General features: G+C 40.2%; 1 protein-coding gene across 11 annotated transcripts in view; it reads left to right on the top strand.

Moving 5' to 3' along the window:
- The window catches only part of L3MBTL3 (L3MBTL histone methyl-lysine binding protein 3), an 84,338-nt gene that overhangs the window by 38,384 nt on the left and 32,096 nt on the right, over positions 1–13,858 (top strand). For all 11 annotated transcript variants that reach the window (XM_056343154.1, XM_056343160.1, XM_056343162.1 and 8 more), the window contains 3 exons: positions 2,570–2,661; positions 3,214–3,365; positions 13,321–13,397. In XM_056343154.1, coding sequence (XP_056199129.1) covers positions 2,570–2,661; positions 3,214–3,365; positions 13,321–13,397 — 321 coding nt within the window. The remainder of the gene's footprint in view (positions 1–2,569; positions 2,662–3,213; positions 3,366–13,320; positions 13,398–13,858) is intronic.

The following is a 13,858-nucleotide window of genomic DNA, read 5'->3' as shown; positions in this document are numbered from 1 at the left end:
GCGTGCTGCCAGGCAGGACAGGCCACGTGGCAGGGTGCCTCCCATCCTCATGACAGCAGAGGCAGCAGGTGGCTGCGGTGGGGCTCCCACAGTGGAGGGGGCAGCAAAACCCAGCTGGGCTTCCCAGGAGGGAAAAAAGGTGGTGTTTCAGGACACTGTTTGTTCTGTGTGCAGGCGAGGTTGTGTTTCTGTCTCGCTCAGGTAAAACCTGCAGAGAGGGGATGGATATGTGTGTGTTTCCAGAATTATAATGGGCTCTGCCGTGGTAATACTGCTTTTGCCTGGATTAAGCCAAGAATCAGTTGGGTGCGAAAGAGAGAAGTTGGTGCAGCAGAGGCCACCAGTCTTCTGAAGCCAACTTCAGAGGAGTTGTTCTGCCATCAGCAGAGAGGGGAAGAGCCTTGAAAACTGTCTGTTACTAAAGGTCCCAAAATAAAAACTGCATTGACTCTTCCATACCTACAGTGACTAAATCAAGTTCACCTTTGGTCCTTTTCTGAGAGATGAGGTAGGAGCTAGAGATCCCCCGTTCTCATTTGGTGACAGGAAGACCCACGCTGTGCAGAAATGGTTTCACAGTCTACCAAAACCATTTTTTTTCTTGGACTTTGTCCCAGTACCAGTACCTGATCCCATCACACATAGTAGGTGGGAGTTTGGTGTTGTCTGCTGTGAGCTTTGAGTTAAGTTTGAATATCCTCTAAAATTACAAAGGGGAAATTAAAAGCATTGGTACCGCATTCCTTTAAAAATATTTCAACTGATCTGCAGTTATAGTGTATCAAAATAAGAAACAATTGGAGTATAAAGAAAAGTATCATTGTTTAGACTTGGAGGTTGATTTACGTTGGCTAGTATTTAAAATGAAAAGTGAGAAATCCATATGCAGAGAAGGTGAAGTTAAAGGGTTCTTTACTTGCAGTTCCTTTGAAAATAGGAGATTCTCAGAAGGTTAAACAGAGCTGTTGTCTATAGCATATTTGAGTAACATTTCAAATAGTCCAGAGGTGACCCATTTCAGTAAAGGCAATTACTCACTGAAATTTATGGTGGTTTTGGTCTTGTTTTACTGGATTGTAACATATGAACTAAAATAGATGTTTCTGCAACTATTATTTAACAGGAGAATGAAAGAAAAAGACTATTTGCTTCCAAATATTAGCATTGTTTTATAGATTTGAAGTACAAGCAGCTTCTTGTGAATTATTTTATGCAGTTCAATATAGTGTTGATAATTTTATTTCTTCCCTAAGAAACTAGAAGAGGCAAACTGTCAACAGAAATCTAGATTTCTTCCCAAGTGCTGTATGCATAGAATTAAAAATGAAGAAAGTCCATGCAGGGGAGAGTTTACAGTGTAAATGCATAAGGGGTCCTGGGGCATTGATGGTGTAAGCAGCTGTTTTGCTTGAACCTAGGGAGCTGTTTTAAAGCTAGTAGTGATCACGCTGTATTAGTGATAGTAGGATGTAGAGGGTGTAGTAGGGTGAAGTCTGCAGGAGGAGGGAATTTTTTATTTTAGACTGACTGACATAGTGGGAAGAGCTTTGGGGCCTGTAGGCCTTTTGCTTTTTCTGAAGTAGAAGCAACAAACTGAAAAGCAACTGGAGAACGCTTGCCCCGAGCTTGGTTGTGTGCATGTCAGTCAGACCACCAAAGGGAAGTTAGTTGGTGCCTGCGAGGCAGAGAGGAGGTAAGGTGCCGTTTTCTTGGGGAGAGACACAGAGGTGACTTGTAACCTGTGCCACTTGGAGAGGATTGCTTGAAGGGAGAGAGATATTTTAGTATAAAACTGATAACCTTATTGAGACTGATTTTTGATACCTGGTAGAATTACAGATTTTAGTTCCTAGGCTGCCCCTAGATGTTCTGGTCCTTGAGGACCTTCAGGTCCCTTGATGGCCAGGACTACGAGGTCAGAGATCAGGGACAGAGCAGTGATTTTGAAATAAATGCTCCCCAGCTCTTTTTTTGAGGGTGAAACTGAGACTGAGCTGAGTTCTTGCCTAGTGCTTTATTTATATGACTGTTCTTCCTCCCAGATGAAGATTAGGAACAGTTCAAATGTTAGTCCTAGCCAACTATAAGAAACTAATAATGTGCAGCTCAAGAAAGCAGAGTATTTTCCTCAGTTAGTGTAAAGAAAGCTTGACATTTTGGTAAGGAAGTTCAGCCAGCCATAAGTAGAGAACATTATTCCTCTTTGTAATACCAGATGCCCAAATAAAATAAGAAAAGCTTCATCGACTTTCTTTTGAACTCTGTAAGCTCCTCTAAGGTATGTCGTGCTAAAATTTCTAATAATCCAAACCAGTGCTCCCTCAGAGACTTGCTGAGTTCATATTGGGATAGAATTAATATGTAGTTTAAAAGTAAATTTTATCAGTGTAGTTTATATAAAATTAGAATAGATAGTTAACAGTGCATAATCTTTTCAGTTTTGAAATTGTACGAAACATTTCAGAACTACATGGGAAAAAAATCTTCACCAATTATGACGAAATCACCTGCATGCACCTTGTGTCTGATGCCTGTCATTTCTCACCCTTCTTTTATGACCATTATTTAGGATATAAGGAAGAAGAATTCAGCTGGCCCTCATACCTAAAGGCATGCAAGGCTCAAGCTGCTCCTAAATCACTGTTTGAAAACCAGAATGCAGTAAGTACTCAATTATTACTAATGGTGTGGAAAGTTGCTGGCATGCTCATGTGTGTGGTAGAGACTCACAGCATATTTTGCTGATGGCAGACTGGAGACCTGAAGTTTGAGATGAAAAGGTTACAACAAATTGAATAACAATCTCCACTTCAATTCGCCTCTGTAATTCTGATCCATTAATTTTTAACTGTTCTGTTTAAACATCTGATGTGGGACATTCAGAAACAGTATATTAAATGAAATCTAAGACTTGTTACTAATACTGTGTCTTGCACCATAAAGTTGTGGAACAAGCACAGTCTTTCAGAGAGAGTATCTAAGACAGTTAAAACCAACACATTTAATTTTAGCAGCATGTTTAGAGCTTTTTTATTTCATACACCATGAGTCTGTGTTTGAACATCTCTCATGTCAACTAATTAGGCTGCTGCCACTTTGTTGGAGCAGCTAATTGGGAAACTTAGAAATGACATGAGTATATTGATTGTAGACACTGGGGAGATTTCTGGATTTGTAGTCTTCATCTTCAATTAAATGTCTTTCTCTATGTAGACAGTGATTCCGTCGGGATTTCGAGTGGGGATGAAGCTGGAAGCTGTAGACAAGAAGAATCCGACTTTCATTTGTGTTGCTACGGTAACAGACATGGTGGACAATCGTTTTCTGGTTCATTTTGACAACTGGGATGAGAGTTACGACTACTGGTATGATGTTTGTGTTTTGTATCCTAGTGAGACGTATCAGAAATGTGTTAGCTTTAAGGACTATTGTGATACTTTCCAGACTGTCAATACAGTTACCATACCAACTTTTGCTAGATTTGTAATCATGACCACCAAAGTATGTTTCAGTGGCAGACCGGAGGAATCAAATTTCCAATGTCAGATTGCACATAAACAATTTTGAATTGTGCTAAATGAGTGTTCATGTGTGCTGCTACATCTGGAGTTGTGGATTAATTTCTCATTTCAATTACATAGTGTTTCTGAGGTTGATACCTGTAGTGAAGAGTGTGCACCATAATGATGTGACTATAATGGCACTTGGAATTAGGTTTACATATTGTTGTAAACTGAAAGAAGGGCTGCATTTTTTCATAAGGTTCTTGATCCACTTACATTGTTCAGACTGAACCTTAGCCATTTTCTGTAAGTCATCAGGATACTGGCAAAACCTGGTTTTGGTCTTTTGTGTTCTACATTCCTCAGAAAACTGGGATTCTGCTATCCTGATCTGTGTTAGAGATGGCCTTTCTGCATGTTGTATGGTGGAGGGCTCTGTGTATCTATGTAGGAAGGTCAGTGAATGGAGTAGGTCATACTATGAGCATAAAGGTACTGAAGGAGATTCAGCCTATGGCTGTCACAGTGCAGGATTGTATTTGCACTTGCATCTTCTTTTGGCAGATCATTTAGAGCAAAGTAATGTACCTTACATTCTTCGAAGAGTAAGTTACCGCGGAACACGTACAGCATTGTAAGCCCACGTCTTGGGTTCAGCAGTGGCAACTTAATTGCATAGTTGAGCCTGTAAAAATAAATGAAAGGGGCTTTTTCATCTATATTTGATGACTGCTTAGGCACTACGTCAATGAGAAACTATTATGTAACTTCAAAACTTCGTGAGTCCATCTCTTGAAATAATGATTGTATTGGCTACGTGACAAATAAGCTGTAGAAGAACTAAATTATTGAAGCAGCGGTGAACAGGTAGTTCAATGAGGTCAGGGACTGAGTGTCAAGATAATAGGCCATGAATCAAAGACCAGAAAAATTAATGATTATTTCTATAAAGAAGTAACACAGAACATACATTTCCTCACAAACCAGCAGGAAACTGGGGATGGGGAAAAGGTATTCTGAATTACCTGATACTTGAATGCTCACTGATAACAGTTATTCCATTAATTAATAATGAAAACAGCAGTTAGGTAGAGGCTTTTAGGGCAAACATAATGCAAAATAACCTGTAGTTTGTTCAGAGGTAGCATAGGTATCTCTCTAAAACTGTGTATAGCAGACATACACTGAATTTCAGGCTCGTTAATATTCCCATGTCAACAGGAATTTTGCCTACTGATCTTGGAAGAGGGAAAAGTAGTTTTTAAGTATATAACAAGGCTTTACATTTTTGCCGTCATAGTATTCTGAAGTGGGCTTTCTGAATTTCGTATGCAGAATGTATGAAATAACATCTGCTTAAAGGATGAGGGAAAATAGAAGTAGAAAATGTATAGGTGTGTGAGAAATCACTGGAGCTATATTTATACTGAAGCCAAGCTGATGATTTTTTCTCTTGGTGAAATTGTAAAAATACCTTTCTGGAAGGAGCAAGAAGATGCTGCTGGAAGTGTGTTGAAATTAAGTCCTGAGTGGCGTGGCCTACCTCTCTGCATTGCTATGATGGAGATCAAGAATGAATAGAGGAGGAAGGAAAGAAAATGTGAGAAAGAACAGCAAATGAAAATAACAGTGGAGTGTCTGATCAAAAGAGAGCCTGAAAATGCATCCTGAATGCATCCCACTTACATTTTTAATTTTAGATACTAGGTTTGTAGGGGCCTTAAAATATCTTAGGTGCATAAGTTTCAAAACCTACCAACTTATTTCTGTAACAAAAAAGGAAAAGTTTTGTTGGGCTTACCCAGAGTGGAGACTCACAGTTTCCCTGTGCCTGCATATAGGTTTCAATCTCAGAATTGTAACGAAGGAGAAATGATGTATTTAATGTATGTAGTTGATGATTTTCAAACACCTTTTCTTTCTGTATACCTTTTGTGATTTAGTTAGTTTGAGTAGATTGAACTTCTTCATTGAGGTTAAAAATTCTTTCCTCTTCTTGGATAAGTAAAAGGCAGTTGACTGACTTTGCTGGACTTCAGGCAACAGAAATCTGTTACCATCACGTAAGCTTATTAGGCTTCAGGCTTTAAGCTTGAAGATACCCTTCCTGATTTTTTCCTGAGCATTAGAAAATACGTTAATGGTTGAAAGTAAGTACCCTGGCCAGAATTAGCCATAACTACAGTTCTTTAATGCATGGTGGTGATACTTTCAGTGTCTTATAAATCCTGTTAAATTATCCTTTGCCAGTGGCTTTTAGAGGAAGCAGAGTGAACAAAATGGACAAATTAAAAGACTCCTTCAGGAAGGAGAATTTTGACCTATATGGCACAAGCCGTCAGGTCCTTGCCATCTGTCCCATCTTCTTTTATGAAACAAATAATACTTCTTTGAGAGCCAAAGACATTCCCTGTGGGTGGAATTTCTAAATTTTCTTATGGCTGTCTGAATCTAGAAGTAGCATTTGGGAATCTTTGGGTACATCCGAACTGTGATTTAACTACAGGTCCATGCTGGCTTTCGGTTCTCCATTCTCTTGCATCTTTTCTTACACACAGACTTATGTCATCTCAGCTTCCTGATTTTTTTTTGACTAAACCTAAACACTGCCAGAGCTTGTGAAGGGGGTTAAGCTGTGCTAGCTTGTTGTTGCTTGCCCACAGGAGAGATGGAGTGATGGCCATGCTGGATATGCTGCAGCCCAAACTTGCTAGGTCAGAGGACTATGGCTGCCCTCATCCTCGGCGTGGTCTGAACTTTGCCTGCAGAGAAGGTGCTACAGTCAGCTCTTTTGGGATCAGCTTACCAGGAGTGTTAGAAAATACAATGTCCCATGCTTCTCTCACCATTCTTTTCCTGTCTATCTTGCATAGAAAAAACGATTTCTAAAGTGCTTTGCGAAGACACACCAGCTTTTGATTTTCTGAGCCATTTTCTGATCTATGAGTTTTGGAAAGGACTGGATTTTGGTGTGAGACTGAGGCCAGTTCTGTTCTCCACCAGCATCTACTACTTTGCTAACAGTTAAGTCCTTAAAAGTTGTGCTCATCTTGTTTCATTTTCCACAGAATCACAGAATGGTGAGGGTTGGAAGGCACCTCTGGAGATCATCTAGTCCAACCCCCTGCCAAAGCAGGTTCACCTACAGCAGGTTGCAGAGTCACATTCAGGCAGGTTTTGAATGTCTCCAGAGATGTAGGAACCACAGCCTCTCTGGGCAGCCTGTGCCAGGGCTCTGTCACCCTCAAGGTAAAGAAGTTTTCCTTCCTATTCAGGTGGAACTTCTTGTGCTGCAGTTTGTGCCCATTGCCCCTTTTCCTGTTGCTGGGCACCACTGAAAAGAGCCCAGACACATCCTCCTGACACTCACCCCCAAGATATTTGTATGCATTGATAAGGTCCCCTCTCAGTCTTCTCTTCTCCAGGCTAAGGAGGCCCAGCGTTCTCAGCCTTTCCTTGTAAGGGAGATGCTCCATTTCCCTCATCATCTCTGTAGCCCTCCGCTGGACCCTCTCCAGCAGTTCCCCGTCTCTCTGGAACTGGAGAGCCCAGAACTGGACACAGCACTCCAGATGCAGCCCCAGCAGGGCAGAGTAGCAGGGGAGGATCACCTCCCTCGACCTGCTGGCCACATTCTTCCTAATGCACCCCAGGATCCCACCGGCCTTCTTGGCCACCAGGACACACTGCTGGCTCATGGGCAACTTACTGTGCCCACCAGGACTCCCAGCTCCTTCTCCACAGAGCTGCCTCCCAGCAGGTCGGCCCCCAGCCTGTACTGGTGCGTGGGGTTGTCCCTCCCCAGGTGCAGGACCCTGCACGTGCCTTTATGGAACTTCCTGAGGTTCCTCACCCCCAGCTCTCCAGCCTGTCCAGCTCTCGCTGAATGGCAGCACAGCCTTCTGCTGCATCAGCCACTGCTCCCCGTGCTGTATCATCAGCAAACCTGCTGAGGGTACACTCTGTCCCTTCATCCAGGTCACTGATGAATAAGTTGAACAGGACTGGACCCAGTACAGAGCGCTGGAGAACACCATGAGCTACAGGCCTCCAGCAAGGCTCTGTGCCGCTGACCACAACCCCCTGAGCTCTGCCATTCAGCCAGTTCTCAACCCACCTCCCTGTCCACTCACCTAACCCCCACTGCCTGAGCTTACCTGTGAGGGTGTTACGGGAGACGGTGTCAAAGGCCTTGCTGAGGTCAAGGCAGACAACATCCACTGCTCTCCCATCACATGCCCAGTCAGTCATTCCATCATAGAAGGCTATCAGGTTGGTCAGGCATGATTTCCCCTTGGTGAATCCACGTTGGCTACTGATAACTTCGTTTTCCTCCAGGTGCTTAGAGATGACCTCCAGGATGAGCTGTTCCATCACCTTTCTGGGGATGGAGGTGAGGCTGACTGGCCTGTAGTTCCCTCTTGCCCTTTTTGAAGACTGGAGTGATGCTGGCTTTGCTCCAGTCCTCAGGCACCTCTCCAGTTCTCCATGACCTTTTTGAGATAATTAACTTTGTTCCCCTGTATCTTTGGAAGGAACAGGTTTTTTTGAAGGGGTTGTTTTATGTCAAAAAGAAGATAAAACAATCTTAAAAAACCATGAGTCACAGTGCATGCTTTTAACTATTTAAATTGGTAATGGACCATTATCTGACCCTAAAGCTCTGCAATTTCATGGAAATCACCATGCAGCTGTCTTATCAGACTTTAAATAGGAAATATGGTTATGTGGCTTGCTGAACCACCTCTGGATGCATACTATAACCCCATGGGCCACGTTTTGGGAAGCCTTTACTTAAAAATAACCTGCTTTTACACTTGTCAGTGATGAAGTGTTCTCACTTATACACTAGATGGGGCTGCAGGATGGTTTCTATGTTTTCCTTTATTTATTTTTTTTTTTTATGCAGTTAGATGACTGACTTCTCACAATCAAGAAGCTGTATAAGTAGCATTCTTGAGGATATATTATTATTTATGCATGTTTAACAAACGTGTGAGCAGTTTTTCATAGATAACACTTTTGTTATAGATTCTATCTACGTTTAGTAAAGTGAAAATCAAAATACCAAAAGGTTTGTTTCCCCAAAATAGAACTTCAGAAATTATTTCAAAACAGCAAATGAGTATAACACATACAGCTTATTTTAAAGAACATGCCAATTACTAAATAAAAACTCTGTCCAGATCTTCAGATGGAGACCCATTTGGAAAATAATTTTCTAAAAGAATTGAATATGCATTTTTTTAACAGCAAGCATTATCATCCATTTCTCTTGATCTGAATTTAACGATCCGTATATATGAAACAGATTTTTTTTTGGAAAAATTAACAGTACAGCTGACAGTGACCAACAGAAAAATACTAAATCTTCTTCCATATCTGAGACTCCCACGGGGACGTGCCGTCCTGCTGTCAGTTAAGGACAGTTGAACTGCACACATGCTCCTTTCACACAGAGTGGTGCACCCACCGGGGGGCATGTCATCAGCTGCCCTTAGCTTTCCTTATCGCAGAATTTCTTCCTGACCTTTCACATTGCGTAGCTCTTCCCTGCTTTGACATCTTTTCTAACATGTAGTTAAGCTGTCCGTAACTCAGCAGAGCTGCCAGTTGTTCTGTCCCTCTGCGTGGCTCTCTTATGGGTTCAGCTGGCAGGTTCTGCTGCTTTTGGCTTCACTTCAGCTTCAGTTTAGCTTCAGTTTCCAGTATGGATAATAGATGCCTTTTTCTGTCTGCTTGTTCTCACACAACAGAAGGAATGGATGGCAAGTGGCATGAATTGTGTGGACATTTTAATCTTGCTTTATTAGTTGAGCGTGCCTGTGTCACTGGTGACTCCACTGCTTGGTGGAAGGTGGTGGTGCTCTGCTGTGGTCCAGGGGTAGGTAGATTTGGAGATGCAAAATTCTTAGCTCCTGCTAGTGGTGGTCACCTTTTTTGGCCTAGGAAGCATCCTAACAATTCATGGATCATCATGTTTTATGGAGCACGTTAGCCGGGTGATCTGCCTTCTGTTTTGGAACAAAGGAGATAAAAAGCTATGGGATGCAGCAAATTGATTGTGAAAAGTCAGAGTAGCCTTTAGCATTCCAGCTGACAAGTCTTGGGCTTAGTGTGATAGATTGTTGTTCTTCCAAACTAGATGATATGTCCATGAAATAACACACATTAAAGCATAATAGTTTTACCTTAAATTGTGTTTGACTTCTACTGATCTCTACATTTATTGTTAAATGGACTGTTAGAAGCTAAAAGGCTGTGTGCAATCAGTAGGTAAAGAAGGACTGTGTGACCTGGTTTTGCGGGAACAGGGTTGGTTTTTTTCCTGAGACCACAGTGGTTACAGATGTTTCTAACGGGCTCATCTGTAATGACTGCGGTTTTCTTTTAAAGCAAATCAAAATGTTGTGGATGCTTTATAGTGCTATTTTGCACTGCTGTGGTGTGTAGCACTTGTTGCTACGTGTTCCATGTTTGCTCCCAGTACTATAATGGCAGAGCACCTTCCATGAGTGGATCTTTCATTGCGACATATCTTGGTCACTTGCTTATTCTTGAAGCTGTCCTGTTAATTTTTCCAAAAAATCTGTTTCATATATACGGATTGTTAAATTCAGATCAAGAGAAATGGATGATAATGCTTGCTTATTCAAGAAGTTTGTGCAGTGGCATTTACTTTTCAGAATTTTATAAAAATGTTTGTTCAAACTATGCTTGAAAAAGCAAAGCAGAACAAGTGCATTTAGAAGGTTTGTCCTGGTGGGTGTTTTCACAAGTTCACCTCATAATTTTAAGTATAATACTGTTTTGGACTTTACTGCAAAACGTTTCAGGAAGTAAGAGAATATGTCCTTCCAGTGCAGAAGGATACTTCATCCATGAAAAATTCTTCCACGTAAAATTCTGACTTGAGAGGGGTAGAAGAGAGCAGTATTGTCCCCTTGCTTGTTAGCTTCCCTTCACATTTATTGTAAAGAGAAGGGAAGAGAACAGACGGAGCCTGAAGCACTCACCTTCTCTTCGATTTGTTTGGGGCAAGGTGTTCCTAGGAGTCAGCTGCTGAGTTTAACAGTGCAAACTTATCACAGAAGTCCTTTTGTTTCCTTTTATTAATGGCAGCTTCAGTGATTTAGAGAGTACCTTGTGTGATACTATAAATAATAAATACATATAGTATAGCTTTATGTATTGCAGTAGGACAAAAGGTTGGTATTCTGGAAGTAAGCTGAATCCCTGGCTGTTGTCAGAGCCATTAGAGAGTCTATCAAAGGTAGGTCTTATCTGCTAGAAGTTGATCTGTTTGGCGTCATTACAAAGATGTACTAGCAGAGCTGTTTCATGCATAAAGCCACAAGATAATTGTAGTAGGTTGGCCAGTATTTTTCATCATTAGTGCTTGACTCTTAGGTAGAAGGCTAGAGGAGTGCTTGTTCGGAGATGGTGCATCTGAGGCACCCAACCTACGTTTCTGTTAAGTATATCCATATTGAACTTTAGACATCATGTAAAATTACTTCTCAGATTTAAAAAAAATAATAAAATTAGTGTTATTCTCAGTATTCCAAATATGGTATGGTCCTCCTTTTTCTTTTATGCAGCACAGGTTCAAACCTGCAATGTGGTAGTAGCCCAGGGTTCAGTCTAGAGTCTCTTCTGTACTGTGTTTCCTTCTGCAGTCTTTGGAAGATGTTTGTATTCAAGATCAGCAGACCTAGCATTTTGATCTGAGCCTTAAGATGTTAGGGTGCCTGCTAATTTACCTTCAACTTCTTTTTCTATCGTGCACAGTTCATTGCACCCTCTTAAATGTTACATTTTATTAATGTGTTATTTTTTTTAAAATATAAATTAGTACTGCTAATTAAGGGAACTTCATTAATATGAACTTCCAGAATGCTAATACTTGCTGGGTAGATGCAGGTAATGATTGTATTACAACAGTCAGGGAGAACAGACCCATGTTAGGTATTTTGCATTAGTAACTCGGATTGAGGGGAAAGGAAGAGAATACATGTTACTCTCCAGCTTAACATTTGAGACATAGACTTCAGTGAAGGATTAAATAGAAACTGGATCACATGAGTATTTCAGTATTTTATGCAATGATTATTGTATATGAAATACATGTCTTCATGCATGGATGCTCTCTGCTTGTCTTCTTTTCTCATTAAATATTTGAGAAGTGTTTGGAACGCAGCATTCCTTCAGCAGGAGGGAGAGATGGTGTTTCTATCTAGAATGCCGCTTGGCTGCTTAAGCATGGTTTCTTGATCTCTTACTGGGGAATGTGGAATGAAGGCCTTAGTTATTTCAACTTACTCAGGCTGCATTTTGTTGGATTTCATAATTTCCAGCTAAATAGAAGCAAACAGTATGTTTGCACAGCATAGTGCAGTGCCATGCAGAATAATCAGATGGATGCTTTTTGTGTCAACATGATGTTCCTTAGTCACCTTGACTACGTATTATCTACTTCTTTAAAAATCACTGTTAATTGTTCAGCCAACTCAAAAACAATTATTAGGTATCGCTGCAGACAATAGGGATGGTGCATGTTTCACAGCAGAGTCTGATGGCATTTTACTTTTCCTGTAGATCAGTCTTACCTTTTTCCTAATAATATTGCATAATTATGTAATAATTATAGCATATACATTACATATCTTATAGATTATATGTTATGTTGTACATAATGTGCTATGATATGAAATAATAAAACAAATGTAATAAAGTTCTATCGTTCTCTATATAATAATTTAATAATACTGAATGTTCGTTTTTTTCTTACCTGCTTTTATATCAATTACCTTTGTGTAATTGATATAAAATTGTGTCTTTTTTTTTTTTTAATTGCTAACAGAGCTTGATAGCCAGGACCTACTGCCACTTTCTTCTGAGCACAATGTAACTGAACCAGTGAGCACAGTGAGAGTGATCTCTCCTTGCTTCAGACAGATGCCAGCACATGTCAAGTGTAGCTCACACTGCCTCAATTAGTCTTCAGTGGTTCTTGTAGCATGCCACAGGCAATAGCACTAGTGCAAAATTTGATGCACGTGACGGAGGATATCAAAAGTTGTTAGTCCCTTGAGTAAGAGAGTTTGATCAGCTTTTTTTAGAGCAATTTGCTGTCTTGGATCACTGGTTATTTCGGGATTCTTCCCGGCAGTTTGGAGCCTAAAATGCTGTTTTATTCTTTTTTGCTGAACACTTTTTCTCAGACGTACTTTGCCTATGTGCTGCTGGGTTATAATAACTTGTTTATAGCTCCATTCAGACCACTCAGAATCTGGTTTTGAATTAGTACTTGTTATTGACAGTGCATTGCAGTTATGCATGATTTTCTAATCTGCTCCCAGGTGTAACTTGGACCATTAATCAAGATCTTTAAGCTTTTGGTTTAAAGTTTTGATCTTGGCATTGCAAAACCCCATCTGTCTTTGATGGGATTACTGTGTTCTTGCAACCAGCCAACATGTTTCTACCAAGAGTGTCTACATGTGAATTTTTCAGGTCCAGCATTATATTATTATATATTATTATCTCCTAAATGGATCTAACACTGACTTAAAGGACTTATTTTTTGATCTTCCATTGACATTGTAAATAAAACCTGATGCTTGTTTAAGTGGTAACAAGGGTGTGCTAAATATGTTCATATCTTCAGATTATGTTAGTAGTTTAAGTGTAAATTGAAGGTGTCATAGGTTATCTGGAATTTGTTAAATCTTTTTTGCATGTCTCGTTTTCTAAGCATAATAGGACTTCCTGAAGAACTACATTATCAATCACTTTTTTTTTCCTGCTCCACCAGGTGTGAGGCAGCTAGTCCACATATTCATCCTGTTGGATGGTGTAAAGAACATAAAAGAACTCTCATCACTCCACCAGGTTTGTATCTTATTACACATCTGAAAGATTTAAGGAGGTTATAGTGAGGTAGCAGCATTACAACTTACAATAAGCTTATTGTTACCTCTTCTGAATTTTTCTTTCGGTGATTAAGAATTGGTATTTGAGAGGTTTTGCATTTTTTTACAGGACATAATATAGTGAATGTAGAAGTACAATAGGCATTAGGTGTTAGGTATGCACATTTATGCTGCTTCAGTAGAGAGACATCTATTCATGACAGATACCCCTTAGCATCTGAACAAGTTTGTATTTTTGGCTGATTGTATTCACTTACTCTGAGACACACACTGTGAAAATGCTGCTGAAACAAATTCTAGGTGTGTGAGATTGTTGCATAAGAAAAACATCTTCACGTGAACTAAATATGTAAGATAATGAGTTGATGAGAAGATTGCCTTATATGATCAAGGAATCAAATTTGTAAGGGCTCTTTGGAA

The sequence above is a fragment of the Falco biarmicus genome, chromosome 6 (assembly GCF_023638135.1).
Source record: "Falco biarmicus isolate bFalBia1 chromosome 6, bFalBia1.pri, whole genome shotgun sequence".
In the NCBI taxonomy this organism is placed as follows: Eukaryota; Metazoa; Chordata; class Aves; order Falconiformes; family Falconidae; genus Falco; species Falco biarmicus.
This window is presented reverse-complemented; position numbering and strand designations above follow the sequence as displayed.